General features: G+C 43.3%; 1 protein-coding gene across 1 annotated transcript in view; it reads right to left on the bottom strand.

Annotated features, from left to right (window-relative positions):
- ARHGEF26 (Rho guanine nucleotide exchange factor 26) overlaps positions 1 to 18,507 on the bottom strand; it is a 219,390-nt gene that overhangs the window by 13,803 nt on the left and 187,080 nt on the right. Inside the window, exon 12 of the mRNA XM_077488153.1 lies at positions 10,139 to 10,345. Within this exon, the coding sequence (XP_077344279.1) occupies positions 10,139 to 10,345 (207 nt within the window). The remainder of the gene's footprint in view (positions 1 to 10,138; positions 10,346 to 18,507) is intronic.

The following is an 18,507-nucleotide window of genomic DNA, read 5'->3' as shown; positions in this document are numbered from 1 at the left end:
ACTGATTTGCATGGGGCACAATATTAGGGGCCCAGTTCACCCTTGTTCTCTGCAGTCCTCGGCGAGAGGACTCCTCTATAGTGTCCCTTCTGCCTGGGGGGGGGGGGGGGGGGTTCTGCCCCCCCCCCCTGTAAAATGTTACCCAAAACAAACACCTTGTTTGCCTCTCAGCAGATACGCCCCTGGGTAGGAGAGCAAGCTGAAGCCATTTTTTACTAAGAGGAGCTCACTATATGTTGAGCCAGTGTGGACAGTTGCCATTTTGTTGTAGTTCTCAATGTGTTTGACGAGCCACTATTCAATCCGATAAGCACCTGCAAGCTTTGAGGCCAGCAGTCAGCTGGGATACCAGATTAGAACATTTGAGCAGTATCAATTTTTTTGGTTGTTAGGCTCATGTTAATATCAGCCCCTGCAGATGCTTATACTTACATTCCCTGGTCTATTTGCACATAAGAGTGAGGCTAGATTCCCACTCGCACATACACATTTCATACATTTTGACAACAACGCTATATGTAATTTTGGGGGCATCATTTTCACTTCTAACAGGGCCTTCAATGCATTTCACTGCAGTAAAAAATGTCTGTGACTCTTTAAAGCACTACAGTGCAAAGAGGTGTGAATACACATGTAATGTGGTCACTCTGTTGGCAAAAACTGGGTCAGGTACATTTTTTGCCTAACTGAAATATGTTAAGTGTCCATAGGAAATTAATGGACTGCTCCAACACAAAAAAAATAAAAAAGTTGCACCAAAAACCAAATGTTAATGTGCATAAAATGAATAGGCCCACCAATAGGATAACACTGCAAAAACACAAGTTGTGACTTTGGGCTTACAAAGAGCAGAGGGACTGCGTCAATCAGGCGCTATTGCATTGCCTAATAACACCATTCTAAGACACAGGGAGAAATGGTTAGGTAGCTTACAGCAGGTCAGCTTATACAAGGATGACTTCATTAAAGACAATGTCATAGTCCAGTGAGCAGGTAAGTACACGAGATGATGACATTACAATAATAGAAAGTGGTTGTGTGTAATATGGAAGAGGTGTGCAAATCACAAGAGCAGCCAAAAAGAATTGCCTGTAAAATTATTCACCTATACAGTATTTTAACTGTGTAGTAAGCTTACTGGCTGCACTTCCATTTAAAGAATAAATACACTATATCTATCTCCAACTACCACAGATTACTCAAGTAAGGATGTTCCCATTAGAAGAAAGGAATAAAGGACACATTTATTTCTTTATTGCTGCATTTCGAAATCCCTATAATGGGATGATAAGTACAAAAGAACACAGGGATCTTGCATAATTTTCTGCTTGCCAAGTTACTAGCACCTTTATAAACAATACCAAATCAAAACCTGTTTCCTATGCTATACATAGGAATACATTGCATCAGGCCCGGACTGGGACAAAAAATAGGCCCGGGCATTTTGGATTGAGCAGCCCATGACATGATAACCGGCCCCTTCCCCACTCTCCACTCTGACAAATCCCCTGAGAGAGGGGAGGGGGGAACCCAGCAAAGGTGTGGGGGGGGGTGAGGTGGGACCAGGAAAGAGCATGGGGGTATGGAGAGCACATGGAAGAATCTTGAGAACATGGGGTGGGGCAAGAGCACAGGGAGGAAGAGAAGAGCACAAGGGGCAGCGGAGAGCATGGGGGGAGGTGGAGAGGACAGGGGGCAGCAGAGAGGATGGGGGGAGGTGGAGAGCACAGCAAGGGTGGTGGAGAGCACGGGGGGGCGGTGGAGAGCATGGGGGAAGGTGGAGAGCGCAGGGAGGCAGCAAAGAGCATAGGGGGAGATGGAGGGCACAGGGAGGGTGGTGGAGAGCATGGGGGGATGTGGCGAGCAGAGGGAGGGTGGCAGAGAGCATTGGGTAGGTGGAGAGCACAGGGAGGGTGGTGGAGAACATAGGGAGGGGGCGGTGGAGAGCATGGGGAGGTGGAGCGCACTGGGGGGTTGGCAGAGGGCATGGGGGAGGTGGATTGCACTGGGGGGGTGGCCGAGGGCATGGTTGAGGTGGTATTGCACAGGGGGGGGGTGGCAGAGAGCATGGGGGAGGTGGATTGCACTGGGTGGGTGGCAGAGGGCATGGGGAGGTGGAGCACATTGGGGGGGTGGCAGAGAGCATGGGTGAGGTGGATTGCACTGGGGGGGTGGCAGAGAGCATGTGGGAGGTGGAGCGCACTGGGGTGGTGGTAGAGAGCATGGGGGTTGTGGAGCGCACTGGGGGGGGTGGCAGAGGGCATGGGTGAGGTGGATTGCACTGGGGGGGTGTGGCAGAGGGCATGGGGGAGGTTGATCGCACTGGGGAATGCAGCGGGCATGGTTGAGGTGGATTGCACTGGGGGGGCTGGCAGAGAGCACGAGAAGGCAAAGAGTATGGGTGGTGTAGAGAGCCCGGGGGGGGGGGGGGGCAGCAGTAATAAGCAGGAAAGGAGGAGGGGTGGGGGTGGCTGCATATAGAACAATCATTCTCTTCATCTTCCTCCTGCAGTCTCCTGCTTCTCCTCTACCTCTCACAGGCATTCTGATACTGCAGGAGGAAGATGGAGAGAATGATTGTTCTATATGTAGCCGCCCCTATCGCTCCTCCTATCCAGGTTATAAGGGGGTGAGCGCAGAGCACGGCGCGGAACTCACGTTTTCTGTTATCCGGTGTTCTGCCAGGACTCAGCAGCAGGTGTCTGCTTTGGCTCCTCCCCCTTCACAGTCATCATATACAAGAGATGACCAGAGACTGCAGATCTAATACAGGAGATGACCACAGACTGCGGATCTAATACAGGAGATGACCACAGACTGCAAATCTAATACAAGAGATGACCAGAGACTGCGGATCTATTACAGGAGATGACCAGAGACTGCGAATCTAATACAAGAGATGACCACAGACTGCGGATCTATTACAGGAGATGACCAGAGACTGCGGATCTAATACAGGAGATGACCAGAGACTGCGGATTTAATACAGGAGATGACCAGAGACTATGGATCTAATACAGGAGATGACCAGAGACTGCGGATCTAATACAGGAGATGACCAGAGACTGCAGATCTAATACAGGAGATGACCAGAGACTGCAGATCTAATACAGGAGATGACCAGAGACTGCAGATCTAATACAGGAGATGACCAGAGACTGCAGATCTAATACAGGAGATGACCAGAGACTGCGGATCTAATACAGGAGATGACCAGAGACTGCGGATCTAATACAGGAAATGACCAGAGACTGCGGATCTAATACAGGAGATGACCAGAGACTGTGGATCTAATACAGGAGATGACCAGAGACTGCGGATCTAATACAGGAGATGACCAGAGACTGCGGATCTATTACAGGAGATGACCAGAGACTGCGGATCTAATACAGGAGATGACCGCAGACTGCGGATATAATGCAGGAGATGACCAGAGACTGCGGATCTAATACAGGAGATGACCAGAGACTGCGGATCTAATACAGGAGATGACCAGAGACTGCGGATCTAATACAGGAGATGACCAGAGACTGCGGATCTAATACAGGAGATGACCAGAGACTGCGGATCTAATACAGGAGATGACCAGAGACTGCGGATCTAATACAGGAGATGACCAGAGACTGCGGATCTAATACAGGAGATGACCAGAGACTGCGTATCTAATACAAGAGATGACCAGAGACTGCGGATCTAATACAGGAGATGACCAGAGACTGCAGATCTAATACAGGAGATGACCAGAGACTGCAGATCTAATACAGGAGAAGACCAGAGACTGCGGATCTAATACAGGAGATGACCAGAGACTGCGGATCTAATACAGGAGATGACCAGAGACTGCGGATATAATGCAGGAGATGACCAGAGACTGTGGATCTAATACAGGAGATGACCAGTGTGATACGGATCTCTAAGAGAGACTGACCACTTTTATTTTTTATTAAGATCAGTTTAAAGCATTGCCAGGCATGAAAAAAAAAAAAAAACCCTATCAGCCAAGATACAAAAAACACATTGGCAGGCATGATAAAAAAAAACAAAAAAAAAAACATTGGCAGGCATGAAAAAAAAAAAAAACACATTGGCACAGGCATGATAAAAAAAAAAAAAAAAAAACACATCGGCAGGCATTGAAAAAAAAAAAAAAAGACATTGGCAGGCATGATTAAAAAAATAAATAAAAAAAACACATTATCAGCAAAGATGTATTAAAAAATATACATATATACAGGCGGGCAATAGTGTCACTTACCTTTCTAGCAGTTGCAGGTCCTTTTACGACACTAGGCAGATGAGGTCTCCTCCAACTCCTCCCCCTTTGGTCACATGACCTCTTCACTTCCTCCTAATGTGAAAGGCTGGCCGGATGGCCGTGGAGATGGCTGTGGTGAGCGGCGCTGGCACAAGGAGCAGCCCAGCCCGTAGCCCAGCCCAGCCTGGGACTCTGGCAGAAATAAATGCGGCCGTCTCCGCGGAGTCGGCCGCGGAGCTGCCGTGGAGCCGGCCGCGGAGCTTGTTCCAGGGCCAGCTTTACAGTGCTGAGATGACATGCGGCCCGGCGGTCCGCGGCCCACCGGGCAAATGCCCGGTGTGCCCTATGGCCAGTCCGGGCCTGCATTGCATTGTTAAAGTATAACTAAAGGCAAAACTTTGTTTTTAGTTTTGGATAGAGTGGAGAGGGATTAGAACACCTGTCAGTTTTGTATTGCGGTCAGATACTGATGTTGACACCCAAAAAATGACCCCATCAGTAAACAGAAGAGAGAAGGATTGGCCTGGCAGCATCACGTGACTGCAGCTTCACATAAGTGAAATGAGCATTTGTATTTTTGTTTTCCATACCAACAGTAAAGGGGGTTGAAAATTCCCTGGAGCTGGGCTTTAAGGGAGAACTAGTGCCAAAGCTCTTGTGGCCAAACTTCTCCTGTGGGTCACAGGAGTTCACAATAGTTCTGCACTCCTGTGACTCATTCAGCTGACAGCGGGCTAAAGTCTGATGTCAGCTGATGTGTCTCAGCCACTACAGATTCGAGCAATCCTGACTTTGATGTCGGGATCTGCCCAGATGCCTGACCTGCAGCTAGCTCAGCTTCTCAGCATGTCCCCTCCACAGCCCAGTCCTCCAGTGAGCGCTGGAGAGACAGAGCAGAGATGGTCAATCACTGGCTCTCTGCTCACTGAAAACAGTGAACTGAGCAATCAGTGGTCTTTGATCGCTCAGTCTTAAGAGGCGGCTGGGACCAGATGCAGCGTTGGACTGATAATGCATCCACCTAAATGAGTATGTGTGTTTTTTTTTTTAATCCTATTTTAAGACAAGGCAAATATAGGAACTTTAGTAAAGGATCTACTAACATATGCCTTACACTACTCTGTGCAGCACCACAGGCAAGTTTGGTGCTGAATAAATAAAAATCAATAGAAATACCGGTCTAAGACAAAAAAACACATGAGAAACACCCCAAAGACATTACTTGGAAACAGATTTGGCCAGCATGTAACACATGTGATATACAGTAGGATATAATGATGTGTTGGAAGAAATATGAGGAAGATAATAACACTAGTGTGGAACCTGGAGGAATCGAGCTGGTCTCTGATGTATGCTTAAAAAAGCAAGTGTTCTAGCTGGTAATCCCATCATGTCATGATATCAGAAGTGGTAACTCTGCAACACTTGGGATGTACAGACACCTTGTCATTAACAATCCATCAAGATGAGAGATCCACAAGGTTAATGGAAAACAGATACAACAGCAACTGAAAGATAAATACAACTTCCTTTACAATGCAGATGGAAAGGAAAGAAGCAGGTTCCTGGTAAACATTGTTATTGTTATGAAGTAGGTATTGTTAAGCCCCATACACACTATCAGTTTTTCCTTCAGATTTACCAAAACCATATAATATGAGGTCAAACCTTAGGAGTTTCAATTTGTATATAATCAGACAGGCCCTTGCACTACATGGTTTTGGTAAATCTGAAGGAAAGACTCAGCAGAAAAACTGATAGTGTGTATGGGGCTTTAGACGTACCAACATTTCATGTAGATTTTCAGATGATACACAAAATGTCTCTAGCTATGAAAGCTAACAATCCAAAATACAAAAATAATTTAACAATATATAACAGGAAGTAACAATAAAAAAAGAACAGTGCCAACTGTAAGGACACAATACACATTTAGGTGACTGTGCAGCTATAGCTCAGTTTAGAGAAGGCCATACTGAAGCAGGCTTATTTCTGAACAATGGGCATATTTGTTACATGGCTTCTTCAATGTAACATGTTAGGAAGTATGACTCTACAGCCTCCATTTACTTAAGCTCAGGTTTTTAAAACAGCCTAGTAGTCTTTCACATGTACTACTCTACGGGGATGATTGCAGTCACCTGTCATCAGATTCTGTGCTGAACAACTTCCCACTCTTGCTCCATTGTAGGTCAGTGAGGCTGAAATGGATTCAAGCTAAGTGTGGTGCAAGCAGGGCCGGCACTGCCACTAGGCAAACTAGGCAGCCACCTAGGGTGCACTGTTGTCTGGGGGGGGGGGGCACATCCACGGCTGCTGACTTCCAGGGAACACGAGGGGCTGAAGACCGCCATCCTACACAGGGCTGGGGCAATGACTAATTCTCTTCTGACTGCTGGCCAATCCAAAGAAAGTAGCAGCCATGGAGGACTTCCGTCACGGCTGTTGCGGAGGAGGTCAGCAGCAGCTCAGCCTGTGAGAAGGGAGACATGGAGCCGGCTCCCAGGCGTCGAAGGACAGCCGAGCATGGCGGAGGAGGCGAGCACCATGTCTCAGGATGGAGAAGTTCTGCTGCTACGCAGAGTCCACTCAGCTGTAGGCACCCACGTCCTAGGCACAGGCAGTGTATTGAAAAGTATTCATACCCCTTGAAATTTTTCACATTTGGTCATGTTACAACCAAAAAACTTTAATGTATTTTATTGGAATGTTATGTGAGACCAACACAAAATGGCACAAAATCGTGAAGTGGAAGGAAAATGATAAATGGTTTTCAACATTTTTTACAAATAAATAGCTGAAGAGTGTGGCGTGCATTTGTATTCAGCCCCCATTACTCTGATATCCCTAATTAAATTCTAGTGGAACCAATTGCCTTTAGAAGTCACCTAATTAGTAAATAGAGTCAGCCTCTGTGTAATTTAATCTCAGTATAAATACAGCTATTCTGTGGTGCCCTCAGATTTGTTAGAGAACCTTAATGAACAAACAGCATCATGAAGGCCAAGGAACACACCAGACAGGTCAAGGATAAAGTTGTGGAGAAGCTTAAAGCAGCGTTAGGTTCTAATAAATATCCCAAGCTTTGAACATCTCACAAAGCACTGTTCAATCCATCATCCGAAAATGGATAGAGTATGTCACAACTGCAAACCTACCAAGATATGGCCATCTACCTAAACTGACAGGCTGGGCAAGGAGAGCATTAATCAGAGATGCAACCAACAGTCCCATGGTGACTCTGGAGAAGCTGTAGAGATCCCCAGTTCAGGTGAGAGAATCTGTCCACAAGACAACTATTATGCCCTGTACACATGACCATTTTTTCCGTCGGAATAAACGCCAACGTTTTGCTGATGGAATTCCGCTGAAACTGTCTTGCGTACACATGATCACACCAAAGTCCGATCGTCAAGAACGCGGTGATGTACAGCACGTACGACGGGACTAGAAAAAGGAAGTTCAATAGCCAGTAGCCAATAGCTTCCGTCTCGTACTTGCTTCAGAGCATGCGTCGTTTTTGGTCTGTCGGAACAGCATACAGACGAGCGGTTTTCCCGTTAGGAATTCCGTCTGAAATATTTAGAACATGTTCTATTTCTAGGTCTGTCAGAATAAATAAATAAATAAAAAAAAATCAGATGTGGCATACACACGATCGGAATATATGATGAAAAACTTCCGTTGGACTTTTTCTGTCGGACATTCTGCTCGTGTGTACTCGGCATAAGTCATGCACTCCACAAATCTGGTCTTTATGGAAGAGTGGCAAGAAGAAAGCCATTGTTGAAAGAAAGTCATAAGAAGTCCCGTTTGCAAGAAGCCATGTGGGGGACACAGCAAACATTTGGAAGAAGCTGCTCTGGTCAAATGAGACCAAAATTTAACTTTTTGGCCAAAAAGCTAAATGCTATGTGTGGCAGAAAACTAACACTGCACATCACCCTGAACACACCATCTCTACCATGAAACATGGTGGTGGGGCGGCATCATGTTGTGGGGATGCTTTTCTTCAGCAGGGACAGCAGGGAGCCAAATACATGGTAATCTTAGAAGAAAACCTGTTGGACTCTGCAAAACACTTGAGACTGGGGCAGAGGATCACCTTCGAGAAGGACAACGACCCTAAACATACAGCCAGAGCTACAAAGGAATGGTTTAGTTTCAAAGCATATTCATGTGTTAGAGTTGCCCAGTCAAAGCCTAGCCCTAAATCCAATTGAGAATCTGTGGCAAGACTTGAAAACTGCTGTTCACAGAGCTTGTTCTGATAGAGCTTGAGCTATTTTGCAAAAAAGAATGGGCAAAAATGTCTCTCTCTAGATGTGCAAAGCTGGTAGAGACATATCCAAAAAAGACTTGCAGCTGTAATTGCAGTGAAAGGTGGTTCTACGAAGTATTGACTCAGGGGGCCTGAATACAAATGCAGGCCATCATTTTCACATATTTATTTGTAAAAAATGTTGAAAACCATTTATCATCTTCCATCCACTTCACAATTATGTGCCACTTTGTGTTGGTCTATCACCTAAAATACATTTACATTTTTGGGTGTAACATGACAAAATGTGAAAAATTTCAAGGGGCATGAATACTTTTTCAAGTATGTGGTACAGCGGCAGTGCAAAATCACTGCAAATTTAAAAAGTCCTGTGCATTTTTTGAGCACTGCGGTGCGGGTTAGATGCAAATTTCAGGCCATTGCCTTCTATGGGAGCGCATCTGAATCGCAAATCGGATCAGTTTCGAACGCAAATTCGATCAAAAAACAAACAAAAGCACAGCGTGGGAGTCCACCCTCTGCACCAATCCATACCAGGCCTCTAAACTAGCAGGATGTTAGAAAAAGTCCTGCAAGTAGCATCTTTCGGGCAGTCCACCACCCCTGCCATTGAAATCAATGGCCAACGCTGCCGAAGCGCCTGCAAAGCGCTTCGGTAGCAGCACTTTGCAGGCACTATTCACCCTTTAGCTGGCTGCTAGCGGGGGTTAAAAGCACACTGCTAGCAGCCGAAATGCGCTAATATTACAGCGGTAAAGCACCACTAATACCGCCAATGCCCCCACCCCAGTGTGAAAGTAGCCTTATTACAAAAGCAAAAAAAAACTGCTGGAGTTCAGCTTTAAATTTATTAATCCCTTATGTAAAGTCCATCTAAATCTTCTAGTTCTTCTAATACATCCTTCTCCAGACATTGCTGATGTACTTTGTTACCCCTCTCTAAATAGAGGAGACACCCTAAGAAAGGAAATGTGTTACCAGCCAGATCATCAGGTGAAAAATTAAAACAGGCATTAAAACAGAAACCTAAAGCACTGGTAGGGATTAGGGTAAGCTGTAAGATATTCCATTTTTGTTTATATATGCTTTAAGAATATTAGAAAGTACATGTATTTTATTAGAAAGGCAGCGCCAATAGCACACAGTAAATTCCAGCATGAAAATTAGAGCTGTTTAGCTGGTGGACTATGGCATCTGGACATCTAATTAGGGTCCATAAAGTCTAATTCACAGACTAATTCCATGGTGCCAAGTATGGTACTTTTAATAAATTTCAAACTCTTTTGCATGCTCCAGGGGAGAACCCCAATTTTAGGCACACACTGTAACAGAGTCCTCAACATCTCTGACTTTAGAACCATGTTCTGTCTGCTGCGTCAGGTCAAAGAACCTGTTGTGAAGCCAGTAATGACTCTCCCAATAAAGTCTGGGTAAGCAGGGTTACTTCAAAATCAAAGATTCACTTACAGTGAGAACCTGGGTCTGGTGCGGAAATTAATATCTGTTTTTTGTTAACCCACACAATGGACAAGAAGTGAAATCTGAAATGTTCATACTTGATTGGAATGTTCTCTAAATATGAAGCGGATGGATTCACTTACAAAGTTTCAGCTCCCAGCAGCATCTCCACCTTCTCTGCTACATGATTGCTGTGAATGGTGAGTGTAAACAGATGGCTGGCTGAGCACTGTCTTGAGTACAGTATGGGAGTGCTGTTCTTCGGAGGAGACGTCGGCTCTTCACTGTCACACTGCTCAACATGAAGCTGATCCAGCATGCCATAGTCTGTGACATTATAGCTTTCCTCACTGCAAGAACAGAAATAACATGTTTCAAAATGTCATTGTTATCCATACACAATTCAAATACGATAAAGCAGTGATGACATCTACACAATTATACATGCTCTTTGCAATATCAAGATAACAATATCGATATAATAACTGTAACGATATCAATAACTGTAACTTGGGTTTTTCCAGGTTATTTATATTCAACTCATCACTTCAGAAACTACAATAATCTTTGAAAACTTTCAGATGTCTAGTTTTCCAAAAGATAACTGGCGTATTGAGTTGAGTGTGGTCTTAAGTACCACTGATGGAACGTAGTACATCAGTTCATCAAAAGTCTGCATTTGCCATTGTCTGCCTACGTCTATTTTTATCTATCTTTGCCACAATCTATAGCTGACGATATCCATGTATAACAGTGAAATCTGGGTTTACAGTCACATTAGCAAGTGATCGTATGTCTATAAGCACGCCTAACTTCACACATCCTTTGGCTTAACATTTTCAGAAGAAAACATGATTGGCTGGGTTGGATTTTCCTGGCTGATCGCTATGATTTTCTCCCACAGGCAAGTCAGAACCATTGTTATCCAACTTGGTTTACCCATCAGCTCCTTCAAAGTCCTAAATACACATTTGGCTGATTCCAGATGTTTAATTGGTAGGATTGTGTCTGTATGTGCCTGAAATGTCTATAGACAACATTTATTAAAAAAGAAAAAGAAAAAGGAAAGCATTCAGGACTTCTCCAAAGCCTCTCTAATCCTCTGAAACCCCACCTCTTCAGAGAAGCCTATCCAGCCTCTAACTAAAATATGGTACTTTTATTTTCCTCCATTAGCTCACCCATAACAGTGATTATAACTTTTTTTTTTTTTTTTTTAACTTGACTCTTCCTTTTATATTGAAAACTCAGCAGGCCCTTTGACCACACATATATTAAAGGAGAAGTTCACCTTTTCAAAAAAAATTATACATACACATCTTTTTGCTGGTTAAAAGAAAGTGCATTTATTATTATTAATGCTTTATTATTTTTTTTTATTATTATTGGGAAACTGTAAAGCATTGCACCGGTGACCAGGAGATCACGGATGCAATGCAGGGCTCTTACAGACTGTCAGTGCAAGCTGTCTGCTCATACCTGGTATGGGCAGGCTGATACACACTGAAAGAAAGCCCTGGTAGTTCATTGAGAACTACAAGCCAACAGCTGCGATGCCTGACATTGGTTGTAGAACTTGTGAATAAATGGTGCGGCCAAGCGAGCGGAGACGCCCTTGGCTGCAACTTTTTAAATTTGTGACAGCAGGCGTGGAGAAAAGATCCCCAGCCTGCTGTCACAGTGAGAACTCGGGGGGCGGGCAGTTGGGGTTGGATGGGCTGGAGCAGCTGCAGCAGTAACATGTTACACCTATATTAAGAGTATAACATGTTATAAAAGGTTAACTTAAGATAAACCTCTGTGCTACCAAAGTGTAAAGCCCCGTACACACGATCGGAAATTTGGCCAGCAAAAGACCGATGAGAGCTTTTGGTCGGAAAATGCGACCATGTGTATGGTCCATCGGATTTTTGCTGGCCGAAATTCCCGCCAGCAAAAGATTGAGAGCATGTTCTCAATTTTTTATTCGGTAAAAGTTCAGATCGCCTGTACCAATTCCGACACGCAAAAGTCCTATGCATGCTCGAAAACAATTTGACGCATGCTCGGAAGCATTGAACTTCATTTTCACGGCTCGTCGTAGCGTTCTACGTCACTGCATTCTTGACGGTCGAAAGTTCAGCGAACATGTGTGACCGTGTGTATGCAAGCCAAGCTTGAGCGCAATTCTGTTGGATATATGCATGAAAGCAGCACCTTATTTGGAAAATAGTGATTATATTTTGCACATCACAGCCGGAGAAAGAACTGTTATATATTATCATTTAATGATACACCTTTGCAATGGAGTGCACCATATGATGCACTTTATATGTCAATGTTTATTTTATACCTTAGATATGTTTTTTTATGGTATAGATTTCAGAATTTGTATACAGATTTTATTGGCGATACACTACACACGGTAGAGCCTGCGCAACGCCAACCTTTATATTTTCTCTTAAAGGGAAAGCAACTCATATAAATCAATATAATGAAATGTTAAAATGTGTCCTTTTTGATATACTTGCAGAAATGTGAAAAAAATAAAACCTTGAAGAAGACCGCAATAATTTTTTCCAAGGTTGAAATGCATTGGGGTATTGTGTATATCATATGGTCATATGAATTAAATGTTATGGAAATGTTATATTTCTATTTGAATATAGTATAATCACTTTAGAAAAGGAATTGTAAATTATGTATGCACCTTCCTCTACCTGAAACTGTTCCGCACTTTGTATACCAGAGCTCTTATTTTAAACATATTTTGCACCCGATGATGTTTAACTTGTGTTTTGGATAATAAAATCAAGGAATCTTTACAAATGATTTTGTTTCTCATTGCTGCTAAAAAAAAAAAAAAACCCACAGCGAATTTACCTGACCTTCCAATAAAAGGTGAACTTATCCCTTTAAAATGTGATGTAACTGTACTGTTTGCCATCATGTCGTAAAACACTGCACAAACTGCTGGCACTATATAAATCCCATATAATAATAATTCCTAGAGTACAAAATAAGGACGTCAAAATCAAACTTTATTACAGCTAAAAGGCAAACGCTGGGTTTGAAAATACAGCTTACTACAGTTCCTAGAAGAAAAAAAAGATTGCTGAAAGAGGAGGTAATGATTATTTGAGCTATTCCGGGAGTGCTTTACATGAGCTCACTACCTGTTTACAGCGTAAAGCAGAGAGAGGAAACACTCTGGAAGGAAAGCAAAACACTAACATTTGAAATTCACTGTAACATCTGTGATTCCTGATCATTTGCCAATACTAAGGTTGAGTCTCCTTTATATAAACATTCTGCACAGTAGGGAGGAGTAAGATGATCCCGTTTAGGAGCCCATGTCAGTCAAAAAATCGCCCTAAAATGGAAACAAAATTAATCCCAACTCAAAGAAAATAACGATTTCAAGTTTAATCTTCCCTGAAGAAAAGTACACATCTATGGTTTCCTAATATCTTTAATCTGTATCTGCATGCGAAACTCTGTGAAAGAAACCTTTTTGCGGGCTAATTCGATATTTAGCATATACGGAGCTACAGACATCACTGACTCATCATGCGTTACCTTCCAGAAGTCTGACAAGCACAAACCAGCTGTTTTTAATCCTCAGTTTCTTAAACTGAACTCCAGGTAAGCAGCTACATGCACAGTAGAAACACATATATGGGAAACTCTTTAAAGCCAAAGAATTTGTTATTCTATGCAGCCACCTCATGTTTTACTCTTACTACAGAGAACAGCCAGATCATTGAACTCCATTGCAGCAAAATGTGATTTAGAACACTAGTAAAATACACCACTAAAGCTTGCCCATTGGCTGCAGTTGCTAAACGAAACAAAATTTCCAGCAAGCCCATTCAACATAAGTTGAGCATTAGATCGACTTCTGTCGAGCAGGAGCGGCCACACATGGATGGAAATTTGCCTGAACCTGCTGAATTTCCATCCGCGTGTGGCCGTTCCTGCTTGACAGAAGTCAATCTAATGCTCAATTTACATTGAATGGGTTTGCTGGAAAAATTTTCTCGATCATCAACTGCAGCTGTCTAGTGTCAGAATGCAACATCTCAGTGATAAGGATTCTTTCCCCCACCTCGATTGCTTAGATCAGCCTTTCTCAACCTTTTCAACACAGAGGAACCTTTGAAATAGTTCTCCGGTCTCGAGGAACCCCTGCTAAAAATTAGAAATCTACAACTCGTGATACATTAGTGTGATGGTCAGTGACAGGAATGGTCCTTACACTTGTGGTCATTGCGAATAATTACCTCCTTACAGATAGCTAAAAAGATCAATGGTGTCATTGGGAACTTATCTGAGAGGAAGAAATTCCCAATGCTGAAGGAACCCCTAGCAACCTCTGGAGGAACCCTAGGGTTCCACTGAACCCTGGTTGAGAATCACTGGCTTAGATGGAGGAATCTGTTCAAAAATGGTCTATGGCCACCAAAGACTTCTGACTGAAAAATTAAGCTCAATCATGCTGATAAGCCATCTCTCTTTTCAGTGCTCCTGGCAGCAAGGTAGTCTGGCTAATTCCTGGTGTTGGCCCTCTGTCTTCAAGACTCAATGCTGTTGTACAGGGAAGTACCGGAGGCTGACACTAGGACAAATCCACATACTTGTATTGGGTTACATTTAAAGTGCTACTAAACCCAGTAATATGAAAATAGTCCATCTACCCCCCCCCCCCCCCCCAGTTCCCACAGCTTATAAAACTTCTTTTTACATGAACATATTGCCACTATATACCCTTTTGGCTGATTTGTATACCATGGTCAGTGATAAACTGCACAGTTCCTCCAGTGCTGAGAGTTAAGGTAGGAGGAGATTTCTACTTCAGCCTGAATACGCGCCCACATGTCTGATGTCAATATCATGTGACCTGGCTAGCTCTGAGAATAAGTAATTATTCTCTCCAGCATAAAAGACACAACTGAGCATGTGCAGGTTGATTACCCTGCCTGTGTTAACCGGATTTCCCCAGTTAGTGCCTTCCCCAGTTTCCCCCGACAGTGCAGGGAGTGGGAGGATCTACGCATACAGGATAAAACAGCCTTTTTACACAATGCAGAGGATTAGCCCCTAATGTTCCACAGTGAGTATAACAAGCATACTATGCTGCATATACAGATTTGACTGTTGTGGGTTTAGTAGCACTTTAACTTGTGATGCTTTCTAATATAATGAATACATAACTACATGAACTGGTGTTTATTTACAGTTGCCAAGAGTTCAGCTAAAATCCAGGTAGAAAAAAGTCCATTATAAGGCACATAAAAATGTATTCAAAATAATTATCTATGTAGCACCATTGTCTTAAACAGGAGCTACTAGTAAATGTAGCTTAGCTGGGTTGTAGTTAACCTGGCCGATTTGTAGTCTTTGCGATCATTTGGGGTTTCCTCCAAGTTCAGTACAGTGGTAGTTCCTCCCTTTTGCCAGCAGGTGTTACTGGTACCTTTGACAGCAGTATGATGAGCTGCAGTGAGTTATGAATATGCATATATCTCTCAGCCATCAGTAGGAGTTTCATGGCCACTGAGCATGCTGGGAGAGAATATAACTATTGTGGGAAGCCATGTGATCAGGGTCCTCCCACCCAGACCCTGGTCTAGTGCAATCGTGTGAGGAACAGCTACGCTGGGTGAAGCCTGAAGCCTAAGGCCTAGCCATGTGCTCAAGGCTCTGCCAGAGAGCCCATTTGTTGCCTGTAGGCAAAAAGCTCTGACATGAAGTACCAGAAGTTACTCTTCCATGAGCCGAGGACAGTGGAGAGCCTGAGAAAGCATCAAGATAGACTAATCCAGAGAATCCCTGCACCGTGCTGTAAGTTTTTGGTTGCTAAAGGAGACAGCTGTTGCCAAGTTGATAGGGTGCAGGCATACAGCCCTGGTTCTGTATTGCTGTCTACCTGGCTGTTTTTCGGAGTCTGCGGGTCTGTATGGCTACTGTTCTAGGGTGTCATGTGCCCTAACCTGCTTTCCCTCATTTTGTTGTTGTGAGCAATAAACTCATTCTTTTTCAGCCTAAAAGTGACTGGTGCCCATTTTTCTGCAACTCTCCACACCCACCATGCCTAGGAACCAGTCAGGGTGCCATTGTCTAGCCTATAGAGGTCTGTGCGTCCCTCCATGGATATGCCTCCCCAGACCATCAGTGACCCACCACCAAACCGGTCATGCTGAATGTGTTTGTTTCCCCTTCATTTCTCCATGAATTTATGTGTGTTTTCTCCGATACTTATATGTACAGTGTTGCATCTACATATCTACATATTTATGGTATTATATATATACCGTATATTGTTTTCAATCTTATTATAGAATATCAAATGTTCTTGCTCAAATCATAGCCCTGAAGAAGGAGAAATATACTTTCACTCCAAAAGCGTTGGGTGCAAGAACTACTAGCCCATTATCGGTATTATGTTTTAGGTGACGGCACTGTAAAACCTGTTCTAACATATTGTTTATGTACTTTTTATATATGTTTTGTACTTTCATACCATATAAATATATCTTTTTCATTATAACATCTGTGCCTTAAAAGTCCACCACCAGGGGATTTGTTCTTGTTTTGTTGTTAATTTCATTAACACCAAAACAACTGAAACTGATTAACATCCCTGTCTGCTACTTACCTGACCAGTCCAATATACCAGGAGTTTAACTGACTTGATGCTATACTCTGAAAAAGTGTTACTTTATTTTTTTTTGTAGAAGTGTAGATCTCAAACGCAAGGCTTTCCTTTAGCAAATGGCATTTTCTATCTCCACCATCAGAGCTCACTTGATGCAATGCACTGGCAGCCTACATGCCATGCTTGTATGTTTTAAAATCAAAATACTTTGCACTAAACTATAATTTTAGTTACTCTATGTTTTAAAGAAAATTCGGTAATAGGAGAATCTGGGAACACCAGAATGTTTTCCCCAAGCACCAACATCAGAGATCAACAACAGGTGTCCACAATATGGACTCCATAGAAATCTATCAAACAAACGTAAATGCTTTAATCAGCTGGGTGACAATCACTACGTATTCAGGATTGTATCCCCGGCCAGGGAAAAGTATGATTGTCAGAAAGCTCAGAATCAGCTTATGTTTAAAACATCCATAGCCCTGACATGTGAAATATTCATTATGAAGCCTCCCCTGAGCAATGTCTCTATTACAGTCATTAGGACTGCTCACAGACAGAACATGCTTTAAATACTTTCTTGGCTCAGATCGTGAAGCTATAGCAAGACTTCCGTCAATTGTTTGTCAAGTGCGGTGCATTCCTGTGCACAAACTGTTACTCAATGTAAGTGTGACTACACAACTAACTAGGCAAGACTAAAGCCTTGTATAAACTTTACAACAATCACGTTAATCATTTCCTGGTTTGAACATACATGTATTTATGCATCATTATTTATAATTCATATAAATAAAAAAGGCACGTGTACTATGCACTACAGTTAAAAGGTATGCTTTCGCGTTAGCAAGGAACAGAGATCTTTACATCTATATTCCATTGAGGATTTTACCAACCATTTTTAGGAAAAAATATGGATACTGCAGATGCAAAATGCTATTTCTGACCACATTGATCGGACCTGTACTAACATGCTATAAGCTCCTGCTAAACATAGGAGGTTCACAGACAGATGGCCTGTCTAAGCCCTTGTACACACAGTCTGACATTCCGACAACAAAATCCGTCGGATTTTATCCGAAACTGCTGTTGCATACTTGCCTGCCCAACAGCTAGCTATTATGGCTTCTGGTCTTCTGTTCCAGTCTGTGGGTGATTTAGGTTTTGCCAAAACAGGTGAGCAGAGCAGGTGGCATGCAGTGGTAGGAGAGGGATGAGTAGGTGTAAAGGTAAGTGAGCATTGGTGAAAGAGGGGTGCAAGGGATGCACAGGTAAGCACTAGTGAAAAAAAGAGTAGGGGAGCTGCTGAGCATTGGTGTAAAATGGATGGGGAGGGTGTAAATCTGAATACTGGTGAAAGAGGAGTATGGGGGGGTGCAGCACTGAGGTGAGCATTGGTGAAAAAGAAATACAGATACAGGGGATGCAGATGTAAAAAAAGGAAAGGTTGTTGGGGATGCAGAGGTGAGCACTGGTTAAAAAAAAAAAAAGCACACCCCCTATATGTAGCATGAATCTATCAATTTCAGGATCTACGCCCTACTCAGGCATCCGGCCTCTTCGGACGCTGGGCACCTGAATTACAGAAGTGAGGGGTATTTTTTTGAAGCACCGATTAGAGCCATAGATTCTGATAGGCTTCAAAAAAGGTGGGCTTGGAACACAGAGCATTGCGCTTGGAGCTCACCCAGGTGTGTTAGAAAAACAAATGATTATTTGATTTCTAACCCTGAACTGCCTCTCCGCCAATCAGGAAGAATGGGTCTAATACCCGTCACCTGAAGGCAAAGACGATCCTATTAGACGCCTAGCAGAAAGGAAGAAGAGACACAAGGGAAGCATGGAGGACACAGAAGCCGTCGCCCGACCTGCTGC

The sequence above is a fragment of the Lithobates pipiens genome, unplaced genomic scaffold (assembly GCF_037356315.1).
Source record: "Lithobates pipiens isolate NorthernLeopardFrog02 unplaced genomic scaffold, aLitPip1_a1.2 Scaffold_18, whole genome shotgun sequence".
Lineage (NCBI taxonomy): Eukaryota > Metazoa > Chordata > Amphibia > Anura > Ranidae > Lithobates > Lithobates pipiens.
Note: the sequence above shows the minus strand (reverse complement) of the source record. Positions and strands in the feature narration are given on the sequence as shown.